Source organism: Carcharhinus amblyrhynchos, unplaced genomic scaffold (genome assembly GCF_965287045.1).
Source record: "Carcharhinus amblyrhynchos unplaced genomic scaffold, sCarAmb.v2.hapA chromosome_277, whole genome shotgun sequence".
Classification (NCBI taxonomy): domain Eukaryota; kingdom Metazoa; phylum Chordata; class Chondrichthyes; order Carcharhiniformes; family Carcharhinidae; genus Carcharhinus; species Carcharhinus amblyrhynchos.
Genome location: NW_027650017.1, coordinates 150920 through 167611, shown reverse-complemented (window position 1 = coordinate 167611; position 16692 = coordinate 150920). Strand labels below are relative to the sequence as shown.

Here is a 16692-nt window from a genome sequence, read left to right as displayed (position 1 = left end):
ATATGACAGACCTGCCATTCCAGGAATCAGCCTGGTAAACCTTCGCTACACTCCCTCTGCAGCAGGGACAGCCTCATACGACAGATCTCTTTCTGTTGTAGCGTTTATTAAAAAGTTTGCCCTTGTTAAAATTGAGTTGAGTGATCAGTCGCTGAAAGTAAGCACACAGGTACAGCAGGAAGTAAAGAAGGCGAATGGTATGTGGGCCTTCATAGCGAGAGGATGTGAATATTGGTATGTTTTGCTGCAACTGTACAGGGCGTTGGTGAGGCCATACCTGGAGTACTGTGTGCAGTTTTGGTCTCCTTACGGAGGAAGGATGTCCTTGCGATAGAGGGAGCGCAGCGAAGGTTTGCCAGGCTGATTTTGGGATGGCAGGTCTGTCATTTGAGGAGAGACTAAGTCGGTCAGGATTATATTCACTGGAGGTTAGAAGAGAGAGAGGGGATCTCATAGAAACTTATAAAATTCTAACAGGGTTAGACAGGGTAGATTCACACAGAATGTTCCCGATGGTGGGGGGGGCATCCAGAACTAGGGGGTCACAGTTTGAGGATAAGGGGTAAACCTTTTCGGACTGAGGTGAGGAGAAATTTCTTCACCCAGAGGGTGGTGAATGTGTGGAATTCACTACCAAAGTTAAAGTTTATTTATTAGTCACAAGCAAGTCTGACATTAACACTGCAATGGAGTTACTGTGAAATTCTCCAAGTCGACACAGTCCGACGCCTGTTCAGGTCAATGCACTCAAACCAGCGCGCCTTTTGGACTGTGGGAGGAAACCGGAGCACCCGGAGGAAACCCACGCAGACATGGGTAGCAGTTGAAAGTAGAAAGTAGTTGAGGCCAAAACGTTGTGTGATTTCGGGAAGAAATTAGATACAGCTCTTGGGGGCTAAAGGGATTTGGGGGCGGGAGGGATATTGAATTCGATGATCAGCCATGATCAAAATGAATAGTGGAGGAGGTTCAAAGGGCTGAATGGCCTACTCCTGCTTGTTGTTTTTGCATAAGAGTCAGCATCACGGGCAGTCTTCCCCCTTCCTGAACCTGAAACACTGAAGGTGGATCACACGCAGCCTGAACATCTGATGGCCCCAGAATAAACCTCAGCTCATGTAGCGCCCCAATTGCTGCCATTGCGTGAGAGTGGACGGCAGAAGCGGCGAGGGGCTGGCCGGCCACACAGGGGCAGTTTGTAGCTGGTACTTTCTGCACTCCTGATTCGCTCACGTTAAGCAACACCGAGGGAGAATTTAGCATGGCCAATCCACCTAACCTACACATCTTTGGACACTAAGGGGCAATTTAGCATGGACAATCCACCTAACCTACACATCTTTGGACACTAAGGGGCAATTTAGCATGGACAATCCATCTAACCTACACATCTTTGGACACTAAGGGGCAATTTAGCATGGCCAATCCACCTAACCTACACATCTTTGGACACTAAGGGGCAATTTAGCATGGCCAATCCACCTAACCTGCACATCTTTGGACACTGAGGGAGAATTTAGCGTGGCCAATCCCCCTAACCTGCACATCTTTGGACACTAAGGGGCAATTCAGCATGGCCAATCCACCTAAGCTGCGCGTCTTTTGCACTGTGGGAGGAAACCGAAGCATCCGGAGGAAACCCACACAAGCACGGCGGGGCGGGGGCAGAACGTGCAGACTCCACACTGACAGTCACCCAAACTGTGAATCGAACCTGAGAGAGGTATGTAGTGGGCGGACAGTTGATGCTGTGTATGTTACAATAACATTGGAAGTCAGAACGATCTCTGACATTGAGTGTGTGTGTGTGTGTGTGTGTGTTTGTGTTGGCCAACCAAACCAGCAGGCAAAGTCAGGAGAACACTGGCATTTGAGCAGAAGAGCCAGGAGGAGGATTTTAAAACACTTCAACGCTCGGTTCTCGATGAAGCTGCAGCAATTACATAAAACACTTCATCGGATCCCTACAGTGGGGAAGGAGGCCATTCAGCCCATCGAGTCTGGCACCGACCACAATCCCACCCAGGCCCATACCCCGTAACCCCACATATTTACCCTGCCAGTCCCCCGGCATTAGGGTCAATTTAGCACGGCCAATGCCCCCTAACCCGCACGTCTTTCGGACTGTGGGAGGAAACCGGAGCACCCGGAGGAAACCCACGCAGACACGGGGAGAACGTGCCGGGAATTGAGCCTGGGTCCCTGGCGCTGTGAGGCAGCAGTGCTAACCGCTGTGCCGCCCCTATCTTACTGGGGTTATTGAATCTGATTGGGGTTATTCTAGCAACTGGCTATTGTTAGCAGCCATGTTTGCTATTTAGATAAAAGAAGAAATTTACATCAAAATGTCGATAATAGGTCAAAGGGAACTAAAGGGGGAAGCGGAGGGAGGGGAGAGAGAGACACACACACAGAACTGTCCTCTTAATAGAGGGGATAATTTTTCCTACAGGATCTAGCCTCCATAAAACAAGCAATAGTGACTCATTCATCCATCAAAAGCCTCTCCCAATACTTGAATTTCTAGTTTAGTTTCTTTATTAGTGTCACAAGTCAGCTGCATGAAGTTACTGTGAAAATCCCCCTAGTTGCCACACTCCAGCACCTGTTTGGGTATCACTGAGGGAGAATTTAGCACGGCCAATGCATCCTAACCAGCACGTCTTTCGGACTGTGGGAGGAAACCGGAGCACCCGGAGGAAACCCCACGCAGACACGGGGAGAACGTGCAGACTCCACACAGACAGAGACCCAAGCCGGGAATCAAATCCTGGTCCTTGGCGCTGTGAGGTAGCAGTGCTAATCACTGTGCCACCGTGTCACCCTCTTAAACGCCCCTTAAGTTTAATGTTTATTTTATTATTAGGTTACATTAACACTGCAATGCAGTTATTGTGAAAATACCCCAGTCGCCACACTCCGGCACCTATTCTGAGGGACAATTTAGTATGGCCAATGCGCCTAACCTGCACATCTTTGGACACTGAGGGGGGAATTTAGCAAGGCCAATGCACCTAACCTGCACATCTTTGGACACCGAGGGAGAATTTAGCATGGCCAATCCACCTAACCTCCACATCTTTGGACACTAAGAGGCAATTTAGCATGGCCAATGCACCTAAGCTGCACATGCAGGAATGGGACGGCAGTAGTTATGGGAGATTTCAATCTGCATATTGATTGGTCGACCCATGTTGGACGAGGTGGGCTCGAGGAGGAGTTCTTGGAATGCTGCCGGGATAATTTCCTTGAACAGTGTGTGTTGGAGCCGACGAGGGAGCGAGCTATCTTGGATCTGGTGCTATGTAATGAGGCGGGTAGAATTAGGGACCTTGCGGTGAAGGATCCTCTTGGAGAGAGTGATCATTGTATGGTGGAGTTTCTGGTGCAGATGGAGGAGGAGAAAGTGGGTTCCCGGACACGCGTCCTTTGTTTGAATAGAGGGGAGTATGGTAGGATGAGAGAAGAATTGGCGAATGTGGACTGGGGGAGTGCGTTGGAAGGTAGGTCTGCTGAGGAGCAGTAGAGGATCTTTAAGGAGATCTTTCTTGGTGCTCAGCAGAAATTTATTCCGATGGTTAAAAAGGACAGTAGGAAGAGAGGTAATAAGCCGTGGATAACGAAGGAGGTGAAGGAAAGTGTTAAATTAAAAGCGGAGGAATTTAGAGTAGCTAAGAGCAGTGGGCGAGAAGAGGATTGGGAAAGGTTTAAATGTCAACAAAGATTGACAAAGAAGTTGATAAAGGAGGGTAGGAGAAGCTATGAGGCTGGGCTAGCACTTAATATAAAAAAGGATAGCAAGAGTTTTTATAAATATATAAAAAGGAAGAGGCTGGCTAGGGTGAACGTTGGTCCTTTAGAGGATGAGAAAGGGGAGCTAGTGGTAGGGGATGGGGATATGGCTAAGGTCTTGAATAACTTTTTTGTTTCTGTCTTCACGGAGGAGGATGTGAATAATTTGCCGGGTGTTAGCGATGGAAAGGTGGTAGGAATGGAGGGTCTTAATGACATTACTGTTACTAGAGAGGTGGTGCTCGACAGACTGGAGGGGCTGATTGTGGACAAGTCCCCAGGACCGGATGGAATGCATCCGAGGGTTCTGAAATAAATGGCGGAGGTTATAGTGGATGCCTTGGTGGTTATTTTCCAGACGTCGCTGGATTCCGGGGAAGTGCCGGAAGATTGGAAAACGGCTAATGTTACGCCGTTGTTTAAGAAGGGTGCCAGGCAAAAGGCGGGGAATTATAGGCCGGTTAGTTTAACGTCTGTGGTAGGTAAAATGTTAGAATCCATCATTAAGGAGGAAATTGCGAGGCATCTTGAAGGGAATTGCTTGATAGGGCGGACGCAACACGGTTTCATTAAAGGGAAGTCGTATCTGACAAATTTACTGGAGTTCTATGAGGATGTGTCTAGGGCAGTGGATAGAGGAGAGCCGGTGGATGTGGTCTTTCTGGATTTTCAGAAGGCGTTTGACAAGGTACCTCACAAGAGGTTATTGCAGAAGGTCAGGGGACATGGAGTTGGGGGTAGGGTGTTAGCGTGGATAGAGGATTGGTTGTCAAATAGGAGGCAGAGAGTGGGGGTCAATGGGTGCTATTCGGATTGGCGGTTGGTGACTAGTGGGGTGCCCCAGGGGTCGGTGCTGGGGCCTCAGCTATTTACCATTTATATAGATGATCTGGAGGAGGGAACCGAGTGCAGGGTGTCGAAATTTGCTGATGACACCAAGATTGGGGGAAAGGCAAATTGTGCGGAGGGTGTGGAGATTCTGCAGAAGGATCTAGATAGGCTGGGCGAATGGGCCAGGAAATGGCAAATGGAATTTAATGTTGGCAAGTGTGAGGTGGTCCACTTTGGTAGGAAGAATGGTAGGAAGGACTATTACTTACGGGGCGAAAAACTGCAGCAGGCGACGGTGCAGAGGGACCTCGGGGTCCTTGTGCATGAGTCGCAAAAACCCAGCTTGCAGGTGCAGCAGGTGGTCAGGAAGGCGAATGGGATGCTGGCCTTCATAGCGAGGGGGATTGAATATAAAAGTAGGGAGGTCTTGCTGCAGCTGTATAGGGCATTGGTGAGGCCGCAGCTGGAGTACTGTGTGCAGTTTTGGGCGCCGCACCTGCGCAAGGATATTTTGGCCCTGGAGGGAGTGCAGAGGAGGTTTACTAGGCTGATACCGGAGTTGAGGGGATTGAGCTATGAGGAGAGGCTGAATAAACTAGGCTTGTACTCGTTAGAGTTTAGAAGAATGAGGGGAGATCTCATTGAGACGTATAAGATGATGAATGGGATGGATAGGATAGAGGTGGAGAGACTCTTCCCGCTCAAAAAAGACAGTAGGACTAGGGGGCACAGCCTCAAGATAAAGGGGAGGCGGTTTAGAACGGAGTTGAGGAAGAACTTCTTCACTCAAAGGGTGGTGAATCTCTGGAATTCTCTGCCCGTTGAAGTGGTGGAGGCTGCCTCGCTAAATATTTTTAAGAAGCGGGTTGATGGGTTCTTGATAAGAGAGGGGATTAAGGGTTATGGGGAGAGGGCGGGAAAGTGGAACTGAGCCACAACAGATCAGCCATGATCTTATTGAATGGCGGGGCAGGCTCGAAGGGCTAGATGGCCGACTCCTGCTCCTATTTCTTATGTCCTTATGTTATCTTTTGCACTGTGGGAGGAAACCGAAGCATCCGGAGGAAACCCACACAAGCACGGCGGGGGGGGGCAGAACGTGCAGACTCCGCACTGACAGTCACCCAAACTGTGAATCAAACCTGAGAGAGGTATGTAGTGGGCGGACAGTTGATGCTGTGTATGTTACAATAACATTGGAAGTCAGAACGATCTCTGACATTGTGTGTGTGTGTGTGTGTGTGGGGCGGTGGAGGGGGGTGGGTGCAGTGGTTGGTGCTTGTGGTGGTGGTGGAATTGGCACTCAGTCAAATCCCTGTTCACTGCAGCGGGATCAGCCGGTGTGAATGGCTGGAAGATAGTTATTTAGATAAAAGAAGAAATTTACATCAAAATGTAGATAATAGGTCAAAGGGAAGGGACAGGTGGAAACTAAAGGGGGAAGCAGAGAGATGGGAGAGAGAGAGAGACAAAGAATTGTACTCTTAATAAAGGGGATAATTTTTCCTACAGGATCTAGCAAGGCGCTCGGTTAACAAGCCCTGGTCCCATTGACCACACGAAGGTGGCACGGTGGGTTAGCACTGCTGCCTCACTGCGCCAGGGACCTGGGTTCGATTCCCGGCTTGGGTCACTGTCTGTGCAGAGGCTGCACGTTCTCCCCCCGTGTCTGCGTGGGTTTCCTCCGGGTGCTCCGGTTTCCTCCCACAGTCTGAAAGACGTGCTGGTTGGGGTGCTAAATTCTCCCTCAGTGTTACCCGAAGAGGCACTGGATGGTGGCGACTCGGGGATTTTCACAGTAACTTCATTGCGGTGTTAACGTAAGCTGACTCGGTCGAGGCGCGCGTCAGGAAATTGGTCTGTTACATGAAAAGCAGGGGGACGGGGATGAGTGGGAGAATGGCACGGAGTAATTTGTGAGAGAGATTCGGAGCTGTCGACACGATGGGCTAAATGGCCTCCTGCGCGCGTGGTGAGGTTTCCAGCATTAGATGGCATACTCTATGGTTGAGAACGAAACTGAGATTCTAGTTAAAGCACGGTGCAACATTCGAAACCAGACGGGCCCTGATTTTACCAGCACGGTTGCCCGAGGCTCGCAAGATCACACCCAAGACCAACGGGGGGAATGCCGTTCTGCGCGCCTCGCCTGCCCCGATTTCAGGGCGGCCGTCCCGCTAAAAAAAATCAGGGCCGTGATCTCAGTTACTCCTCGAACATGAGCTCAGCGAAGTCTTCTTTCCCCTCCGGCTTCGCCGAGGTCAGGATCGCCATGTCCTCGTCCGAGAACGCGTCGGCATCCTGCTTACTCGCCGTGACCTCCCGGGGCGGCTTGGCAATACCCCCGCGGTCCGGGTCATCCCCGCCGGGCTTCGCGTGGTCTTTGCGGAGGGCTCTCGGCTCCACCGGGGCATCTTCCTCGCTCGGGTCAGACGCTACGCTCAGCTCCACGCTGAAGGGGTCGGGGTTCGGGCAGGAGTTTCGGCTGGCGTGATCGCGCCCTACGACCTTGCCCTCGGCCGCCTCGGACTCCGGAGGACCCAGGTCCGGCTCTTCCACCCCGTTTGGGACGGCCGATTTCCCGGCAACTGCGGAAGAGAGCAGTCAACACATCAGCACTAACACGGAGGTCAACAACGGGATTGGCAAGCACAGAAAAGTAGATTTGCAGCTCGCTGGAGTGGAGGACAACACAGGCCCTTCGGCCCCTCCAAGCCTGTACCGACCATGCTGCCCGACTGAACTGAAACCACTTACCCTTCCGAGGACCATATCCCTCTATTCCCATCCTATTCATGTATTAGTCAAGACGCCCCTTAAAAGTCAATATCATATTTGCTTCCACTACCTCCCCCGGCAGCGAGTTCCAGGCACCCATCACCTTCTATATAAAAAACTTGCCTCGTACATCCCCTTTAAACTTTGCACCTTAAACCTGTGCCCCCAAGTAATTGACTCTTCCACCCTGGGGAAAAAGCTTCTGACTATCCACTCTGTCCATGCCCCTCATAATCTTGTAGACTTCTATCAGGTCACCCCCTCAACCTCTGTTGTTCCAGTGAGAACAAACCAAGCTTCTCCAACCTCTCCTCATAGCTAATGCCCTCCAGACCAGGGCAACACCCTGGTAAATCTTTTCTGCACCCTCTCCAAAGCCTCCACATCCTTCTGGTCGTGTGGCGAACAGAATTGAACACTATATTCCAAGTGTGGCCTAACTAAGGTTCGAGAAATTGCAACATGACTTGCCAATTTTTATACTCAATGCCCCGGCCGATGAAGGCAAGCATGCCGTATGCGTTCTTGACTACCTTCTCCACCCACGTTGCCCCTTTTAGTGATCTGTGTACCTGTACACCCAGATTCCTCTGCCTATCAATACTCTTAAGGGTTCTGCCATTTACTGTATATTTCCTATCTATATTAGACCTTCCAAAGTGCATTACATTACTGTTGCAAGTCGTGTTACATTAACACTGCAATGAAGCTACTGTGAAAATCCCCTAGTTGCACACTCCAGCGCCCGTTCGGGTACATTGAGGGAGAATTTAGCATGGCCAATGCACCCTAACCAGCACATCTTTCAGATTCTGGGAGGAAATCGGAGCACTCAGAGGAAACCCATGCATGCATGGGAAGGCACAGGCCTGATCCCAAATATTTACCTTGCTAATCCCCCTAACCTCTGAGTGATCAAAGACCTGCAGGTTAGGTGGATTGGCCATGCTAAATTGCCCCTTAGTGTCCAAAGATGTGTAGGTTAGATACATTGGACATGCTAAATTGCCCCTTTGTGTCCAAAGATGTGCAGGTTAGGTGGATTGGCCATGCTAAATTGGCCTCTTAGTGTCCAAATATGTGCAAGTTAGGTGGATTGACCATGGTAAATTGCCCCTTAGTGTCCAAAGATGTGCAGGTTAGGAGGATTGGCCATGCTAAATTGCCCCTTAGTATCCAAAGATGTGCAGGTTAGGTGGATTGGCCATGCCAAATTGCCCCTTAGTGTCCAAAGATGTGCAGGTTAGGAGGATTGGCCATGCTAAATTGCCCCTTAGTATCCAAAGATGTGTAGGTTAGGTGGATTGGCCATGCCAAATTGCCCGTTAGTGTCCAAAGATGTGCAGGTTAGGTGGATTGGCCATGTTAAATTACCCCTTACTGTGCAAAGATGTGCAGGTTAGGGGACTGGCCATGCTAAATTACCCCTTAATGTCAGTCGGATTAGTGGGGTAATTACGTGGGATCGAGGGTATATGCCTGGGTGGGATTGTGGCCGGTGCAGACTCGATGGGCCGAATGCCCTCCTTCTACGCTGTAGGGATTCTATGATCACCTTTCTGTTGCTTCACATTTTAAACTACCACATCTCAGTGTGTGAAGGGCTCTTTGCTCTTGTGCAGTGTGTGTGCAGGAGTTCATTATGTGTACCAGGCATCTATGATCCTCTCTGGTGAAATGTGCTCTGTGCCCAGGTTCCCACACTTTTGGGTGAGTCAGCAGAACAATCACGGACTTGTAGAGTCATCTCCTGGGTGGGCTGGGCTTGTGTGTGAACTATTTAATTACACAAGCAGCTGAATCAGCAGAGAAGGTTTCCAAGTAAATGGTTCGGGCCTGATAATTAAACTATGTGGTATTATATCAGCCCTCAGATCTACATCTTATCCAGGATGTGCCCATGCTAAATTGCGCCTGAGTGTCTAAAGATGTGTGGGTTAGGTGGATTGGCCATGCTAAATTGCCCTTTAATGTCCAAAGATGTGCAGGTTAGGGGGATTGGCCATGCTAAATTGCCCCTTAATATCCAAAGATGTGTAGGTTAGGTGGACTGGCCACGGTAAATTGCCCTTTCATGTCCAAAGATCTGCTGGTTAGGTGGATTGGCCATATTAAAATGCCCCTTAGTGTCCAAAGATATATAGGTTAGGTGGATTAGCCATGCTAAATTGCCTCTTAGTGTCCAAAGGTGTGCAGGTTAGGTGGATTGGCCATGCTAAATTGCCTCTTAGTGTCCAAATATGTGAAGATTAGGTGGATTAGCCTTGATAAATTGGCCCTTAGTGTCCAAAGGTGTGTGGGTGAGGTGGATTGGCCATGCTATATTGACCCTTAGTGTCCAAAGATGTGCTGGTTAGGTGGACTGGCCATGCTAAATTGTCCCCTAGTGTCCAAAGATGTGCTGGTTAGGTGGACTGGCCATGTTAAATTGTTCCTTAGTGTCCAAAGATGTGCAGATTAGTTGGATTGGCTATGCTAAATTGCCCCCTTATGTCAAGTGGATTAGCAGAGTAAATAATGTGGGGTCGTGGGATACAGCATGGGTGGGATTGAGGTTGGCGCAGGCTCGGTGGGCCGAATGGCCTCCTTCAGCGCTGCAGTGATTCTATAATTCTATTCTATGAATCTGTAAGATGGGCCTGCTTCTGTGCTGCATCATTCTGACTGGTTCTAACTCTGTAGGCGTAATCCACATGCTTAGATTTGCCTTGCCCATGTTATCACATCCCCAAGGCAGTACTGCACCTCAGCCCAGTGCCCAGAAACATTTTGCTTCAGCTAACCTCTCGGCTTCTCCCCGAGGCTGCTGTCCTTTCTCACTGTGGGAGCTCTGAACCGTTTGCAGGGATTGGCAAAGGTCTTTTTCACAAGCTGTACCGGGGATTCTTGTTTCCTCTGTTTCTTTGGACTGACACCGTGGTTGGCATCTGTGTTGCAAAAGGAGAAGCCATCAGTCACGTTGCTTGAGCTTTCGACCGCAGCTGCCGACAACAAAATTATGAAGCTTTATTTATTTGTCACAAGTAAGGATTATATTCGCACTGCAATGAAGTTACTGTGAAATTCCCAAGATCACCACACTCTGTTTGGGTCAATCCACCCTAACTAACACATCTTTCAGACTGTGGGAGGAAACCGGAGCACCATGTAACATGTACACAGAGGACTGAGCTAATTGTAAGATACTTGGTAGTGTGGATGAGCAGAGAGATCTCGGTGTCCATGTGCATAGATCCCTGAAAGTTGGCACCCAGGTTGATAGGGTTGTTAAGAAAGCGTACAATGTGTAGCTTTTATTGGTAGAGGGATTGCGTTTCGGAGCCATGAGGTCATGTTGCAGCTGTATAAAACTCTGATACGGCCGCACTTGGAGTATTGCGTACAGTTCTGGTCGTTGCATTATTGGAAGGATGTGGAAGCATTGGAAAGAGGAGGTTTACCAGGATGTTGCCTGGTATGGTGGAAAGGACTTACGAGGGACTTGAGGCTGTTTTTGTTCAAGAGAAGAAGGTTAGTTAATAGAGGCATACAAGATGATCAGAGGATTAGAAAGGGTGGACAGTGAGAGCCTTTTTCCTCGGATGGTGATGGCTAGCATGAGGGGACATAGCTTTAAATTGAGGGGTGACAGATACAGGGCAGATGACCTGTATCTGTTCTTTACTCAGTAGTAAGGGCGTGGAATGCCCTGCCTGCAACAGCAGTGGACTCGCCAACATTAAGGGCATTGAAATGGTCAATGGGTAAACATATGGATGATATTGGAATAGTGTAGGTTAGATGGGATTTAGATAGGTTTCACAGCTCAGCAGAACACTGAGGGCTAAAGGACCTGTATTGCGCTGTAATGTTCTACATTCATCTGGAAGAAGCCCACGCGGACACAGGGAGAACATTCAAACTCCGCACAGACAGACAGTGACCCGAGGCTGGAATCGAACCGGGGTCCCTGGTGCTGTAAGGCAGCAATGCTAACCATGGTGCCAGTGGGAATTGAACCTGGGTCCCTGGCGTTGTGAGGTAGCAGTGCCAACCCACTGTGCCATCGTGCCACCCTCTCAAGGAGCTTGACACCATCCAGGACAAAGCAGGCCCGCTTGATTGGCACCCCATCTACAAACATCCACTCTCTCCACGGCTTCAAGTTTTTAGATGTCCAGATCACCAACAACTTGTCCTGTTCCCCCCCTCCACCCCCCATGCCGACGTTATAGTTAAGCCCCCCAGTGCCTCTACTTTCTCAGAAGACCAAGAAAATTCGGCATGTCAGTGACGGCTCTCCTTCTCTATGAATGGTATGCTTTGTCCATACAGCGCGCAAGAAACAATACTTTTCACTGTATCCCAATACATGTGACAATAATAAATCAAACCAAATCAAAAAGATTTAGGGAGGATGTTCTCAATGGTGGGGGGAGCCCAGGGGTCACAGTCTGAGGATTCAGGGTAGACCATTTAGGGCGGAGGTGAGGAGACATTTCTTTCTCCAAAGATTGGTGAGCCTGTGGAATTCATTCCCACAGGAAGTAGTTGATGCCAAAACATTGACTGTATTCAAGAGGCGGCTGGAGAGAGCACTTGGAGCGAATGGGATCAAAGGTTATGGGGAGAAAGCAGGATTAGGCTATTGAGTTGGATGATCAGCCATGATTGTGGTGAATGGCAGGGCAGGCTCAAAGGGCTGAATGGCCTCCTCCTGTTCCTATCTTCTATGTTTTTGTATGTAGAGGGGTGGAGTCGATGATGGTCTCTTATATTTGCTATAAAAAGCATACCATTCATAGAGTACATGGGAAGAAGGATTTGATTTATTATTGTCACATGTATTGGGATACAGTGAAAAGTATTGTTTCTTGCACGCTGTACAGACAAAGCATAGCATTCATAGAGAAGGAAAGGAGAGGGTGCAGAATGTCATGTTGCAGTCATAGCTAGGGTGTAGAGAAAGATCAACTTAATGCAAGGTAGGTCCATTCAAAAGTCTGACAGCAGCAGGGAAGAAGCTGTTCTTGAGTCGGTTCGGATGTGACCTCAGACTTCTTCCCCACTTTGCTGAGGCAGCGGGAAGTGTAAACAGAGTCAATGGGTGGGAGGCTGGTTTGCGTGATGGATTGGGCTACATTCACGACCTTTGTAGTTTCTTGCGGTCTTGGTCAGAGCAGGAGCCCATACCAAGCTGTGATACAACCAGAAAGAATGCTTTCTACGGTGCATCTGTAGAAGGTGGTGAGAGACGTAACTGACATGCCAAATTTCCTTAGTCTTCTGAGAAAGTAGAGGCGTTGGTGGGGCTTTCTTAACTATAGGGTCAGCATGGGGGAAACCAGGACAGGTTGTTGGTGACCTGGACATCTAGAAACCTGAAGTTGTCGACCCTCCATGGCCTGGGCGACTGGATCCTGAACTTCCTAACCCACAGACCACAATCAGGGGGTACAGGCAACAACACCTCCTCCACAATCATGCTCAACACCAGCGCCCCACAAGGTTATATTCTCAGCCTCAATGGAGTTGCTCCAACAACTCTCTTGACTTGCCCTGAGCCAGGGCTTCTTGGCCATCTCGTCTTCCACTCTTCTCGACCTCTGGTCACGCCCCACAACAACAGTGTTAGCCCTTTGCTCATACATTGACTAAAAGTGAAATACGGCACTTCCCTCTTTGCTTTCTGGCTTTCAGCTGAGGGGTTCCAGCCACGGCAGGCTCCTTCACGGCACCGTCCTAGAGGCAAAAGGACATTGTATTTATTAAACAGACAATATCAATTACTAGCAGGTTCAAGGTGCGAGGGGCAAGGTTTAAAGGAGACGTACGAGGCAGATTTTTTTTACACAGAGGGTGGCGGGTGCCTCAGACTCACAGCCGGGGGAGGTAGTGGAAGCCGATACGGAAGTGACTTTTAAGGGGCGTCTTTGACAAATGCATGAATGGGATGGGAATGGAGGGATATGGTCCCCAGAAGGGTAGGGGGTTTTAGTTCAGTCAGGCAGCAATGCTCGGTGCAGGCTTGGAGGGCCGAAGGGCCTGTTCCTGAGCTGTAATTTTCTTTGTTCCTTGTTCAAAGAGATTTGATTTGATTTATTATTGTCATGTGTATTGGGATGCAGTGAAAAGTATTGTTTCTTGTGCGCTATACAGGCAAAGCATACCATTCATGGAGAAGGAAAAGAGAGATTGCAGAAAGTAGTGTTACACTCATAGCTTGGGTGTAGAGAAAGATCAAGTTAATGCGAGGTAGGCCCATTCAAAAGTCTGACGGCAGCAGGGAACAAGGTGGAAGAGAGAATGTCCGGGGTGAAACTACCAAGCATAAAATGGCAGGCGGGCTTTAATGTGTGACCTTCCTTGTACATATACATATATGTGTGTGTATATCTCAGCTTTAATTATATTTCAGGAAGACAGTTTGGAAGGATTAGTCTGAACTGGAAATCATCAGATTAATTCGCACTGGTTCACCTCATTAAGAGTCCCCACGTGCTACTCTGGATCAGTTACTGGCTTATCCCTTGGGCAGGTGAACTGTAAAAAATGGGAATACCTCAGGATCAATCAGAGTTCTGTCCTGATTTGCGGGCACCAAGTTTGGGAGCGTAAGGTTGGTGGTGCAGTGGGGTGGCACAGTGGTTCGCACTGCTGCCTCACTGCGCCAGGGACCCGGGTTCGATTCCCAGGCTTGGGTCACTGTCTGTGCAGAGTCTGCACATTCTCCCCGTGTCTGCGTGGGTTTCCTCCCACAGTCCGAAAGACGTGCTGGTTAGGGTGCATTGGCCGTGCTAAATTCTCCCTCAGTGTTATCTGAACAGGAACCGGAGTGTGGCGACTCGGGGATTTTCACAGTTACTTCATTGCAGGGTTAATGTAAGCCTTACTTGTGACTAATAAATCAGCTTTACTTTAGAATCATTCGTAAGTTTATAAGTTCACAGGATATAGGAGCAGAATTAGGTAATTCGGCCCATCGGGTCTGCTCCATCATCTGATCATGGCTGATTTGCTCCTCATCCCCATTTTTCTGCCTTCTCCCCATAACTCTTCAACCCATTAAAAATCTGTCTAACTCCTCCTTAAATGTACTCACTATCGCAGCCTCCACCGCACACTCCGTTGCCTATTTGGGTAACACTGAGGGAGAATTTAGCACGGTCAATGCACCCTAACCAGGACGTCTTTCGGACTGTGGGAGGAAACCGGAGCACCCGGAGGAAACCCACGCAGACACGGGGAGAACGTGCAAACTCCACACAGACAGTGACCCGAGCCGGGAATCGAACCCGGGTCCCTGGTGCTGTGAGGCAGCAACGCTAACCACTGTGCCACCATGCTGCCCCTTTGTATCCAGAGATGTGCAGGTGAGGTGGATTGCCCATGCTAAATTGCCCTTTAGCATCAGGGAGACTGACTAAGATTATGGGGTTACTGTGAAAATCCCCTAGTCGCCACACTCCGGGCGCCTGTTTGGGCAACACTGAGGGAGAATTTAGCACGGCCAATGCACCCCAACCAGCACGTCTTTCGGACTGTGGGAGGAAACCGGAACACCCGGAGGAAACCCGCACAGACATGGTCGGGGGAGAACATGCAGACTCCGCACAGAAGGTGACCCGAGCCAGGAATCAAACCCAGGTCCCTGTCGCTGCGAGGCAGCAATCTCCCAGCTTGCCACTCCAATCGACCGGCCCAGCCAAGTTGGTAAGATCATGCCGGGGTTCTGTCCTCACCCTTACCCATCGCAAAAACAAAACAAAAAAAATCACCGCACGGTGGCTCGGTGATTAGTTGCCAAGGATCTGCCTTTGCGCGGAGAGCTGAACGGGGAGCAGAAATCAATTTAACCGCAGGCCCATGCAAAATTTGATGCCAGCGACAGATTTTTTATTTTGTGTCACAACTTGCGTTTTCCTCCCTGCCTTGTGCAATGTCACCTTGCTGTATAAGGCGCTGACTTGTGCTGGGATGCAGCTGCACGGGAGCTGGACACCATCCAATGCCTCGCCCAAATGCACAGCCTTTGCGTGGAAACTAAAACGGCGGCCCCATCCTCTCCTCACCCCCGCTTTCCACAGAGGTCGAAAGCTCCCTAATTTTATCCCGGCACTCCCAGCCCAGAGCCGCTGACGGTCGAGACGAAGAAACTCGAAGGGCAGGTCATGGAAACGGATACGGTAGTGACTTTTAAGGGGCACCTTGACAAATGCATGAACAGGATGGGAATAGAGGGATATGGTCTCTGGAAGGGTAGCGGGGTTTTAGTTCAGTCAGGCAGCACAGAACATAGAACATTACAGCGCAGTACAGGCCCTTCGGCCCTCGGTGTTGCGCCGACCAGTGGAACAAATCTAATGACCCTCCAACCTCAACTATTCCAATGTTGTCCGTATGCCTATCCACTGACCATTTGAATGCCCTCAAAGTTGGCGAGTCCACAACTGCTGCAGGCAGGGCATTCCACACCCTTACTACCCTCTGAGTAAAGAACCTACCTCTGACATCCGTCCTATTACTACCACCCCTCAATTTAAAGCTGTGTCCCCTCGTGTTAGCCATCACCATCCGAGGTAAAAGGCACGGTCAGTGCAGGCTTGGAGGGGCTGAAGGGCCTGTTCCTGTGCTGTAATTTTCTTTGTTCTTTTTTCTAGAAGTTGGAGGAGGCCATTCGGCCCTTAACCCTGCTCCCCCATTCATCATGGCTAATGATTAAGTTCAATATCCTGATCCCTCCCTTCCTCCCATATCCCTTGATCCCTTTCACCACACCCCCCCCGCCCGAAACCCCCCGCAGAGCTATATCTAATTTCTTCCTGAAATCACACCACATTTTGGCCTCGACTACTTTCTGTGGTAGTGAATTCCACACAGTCACCACCCTCTGGGTGAAGAAATTTCTCCTCACCTCAGTCACAGGTAGCACAGTGATTAGCACAGCTGCTTCACAGCACCAGGGAGCCGGGTTCGATTCCTGGCTTGTGTCACTGTCTGTGCAGAGTCTGCACGTTCTCCCCCGACCGTGTCTGCGTGGGTTTCCTCCGGGTGCTCCGGTTTCCTCCCACAGTCCGAAAGACGTGCTGGGTTCGGGTGCATTGGCCGTGCTAAATTCTCACTCAGTGTTACCCGAACAGGCACCGGATTGTGGCCACCAGGGGAATTTCACAGTAACTTCATTGCATTGTTAATGTAAACCTACTTGGTGCACTATTAAATAAACTTTCAACTTAAACTGACATTTGGTTACGTGGCTTGGTGGTTTGAGCTTTAACCGTCTGTGACACACTTTGGGACATTTTGCTATGT

At 49.6% G+C, this 16692-nt stretch overlaps 1 protein-coding gene across 1 annotated transcript in view; it reads right to left on the bottom strand.

The window, feature by feature from the left end:
- Nucleotides 1-6828: 6828 nt before the first annotated feature.
- The window catches only part of LOC145338983 (uncharacterized), an 88636-nt gene continuing 78772 nt past the window's right edge, over nucleotides 6829-16692 (bottom strand). Inside the window, exons 16-18 of the mRNA XM_080183403.1 lie at nucleotides 13030-13122; nucleotides 10185-10382; nucleotides 6829-7211 (exon numbers count right to left, since the gene is read on the bottom strand). Coding sequence (XP_080039529.1) covers nucleotides 6829-7211; nucleotides 10185-10382; nucleotides 13030-13122 — 674 coding nt within the window. The remainder of the gene's footprint in view (nucleotides 7212-10184; nucleotides 10383-13029; nucleotides 13123-16692) is intronic.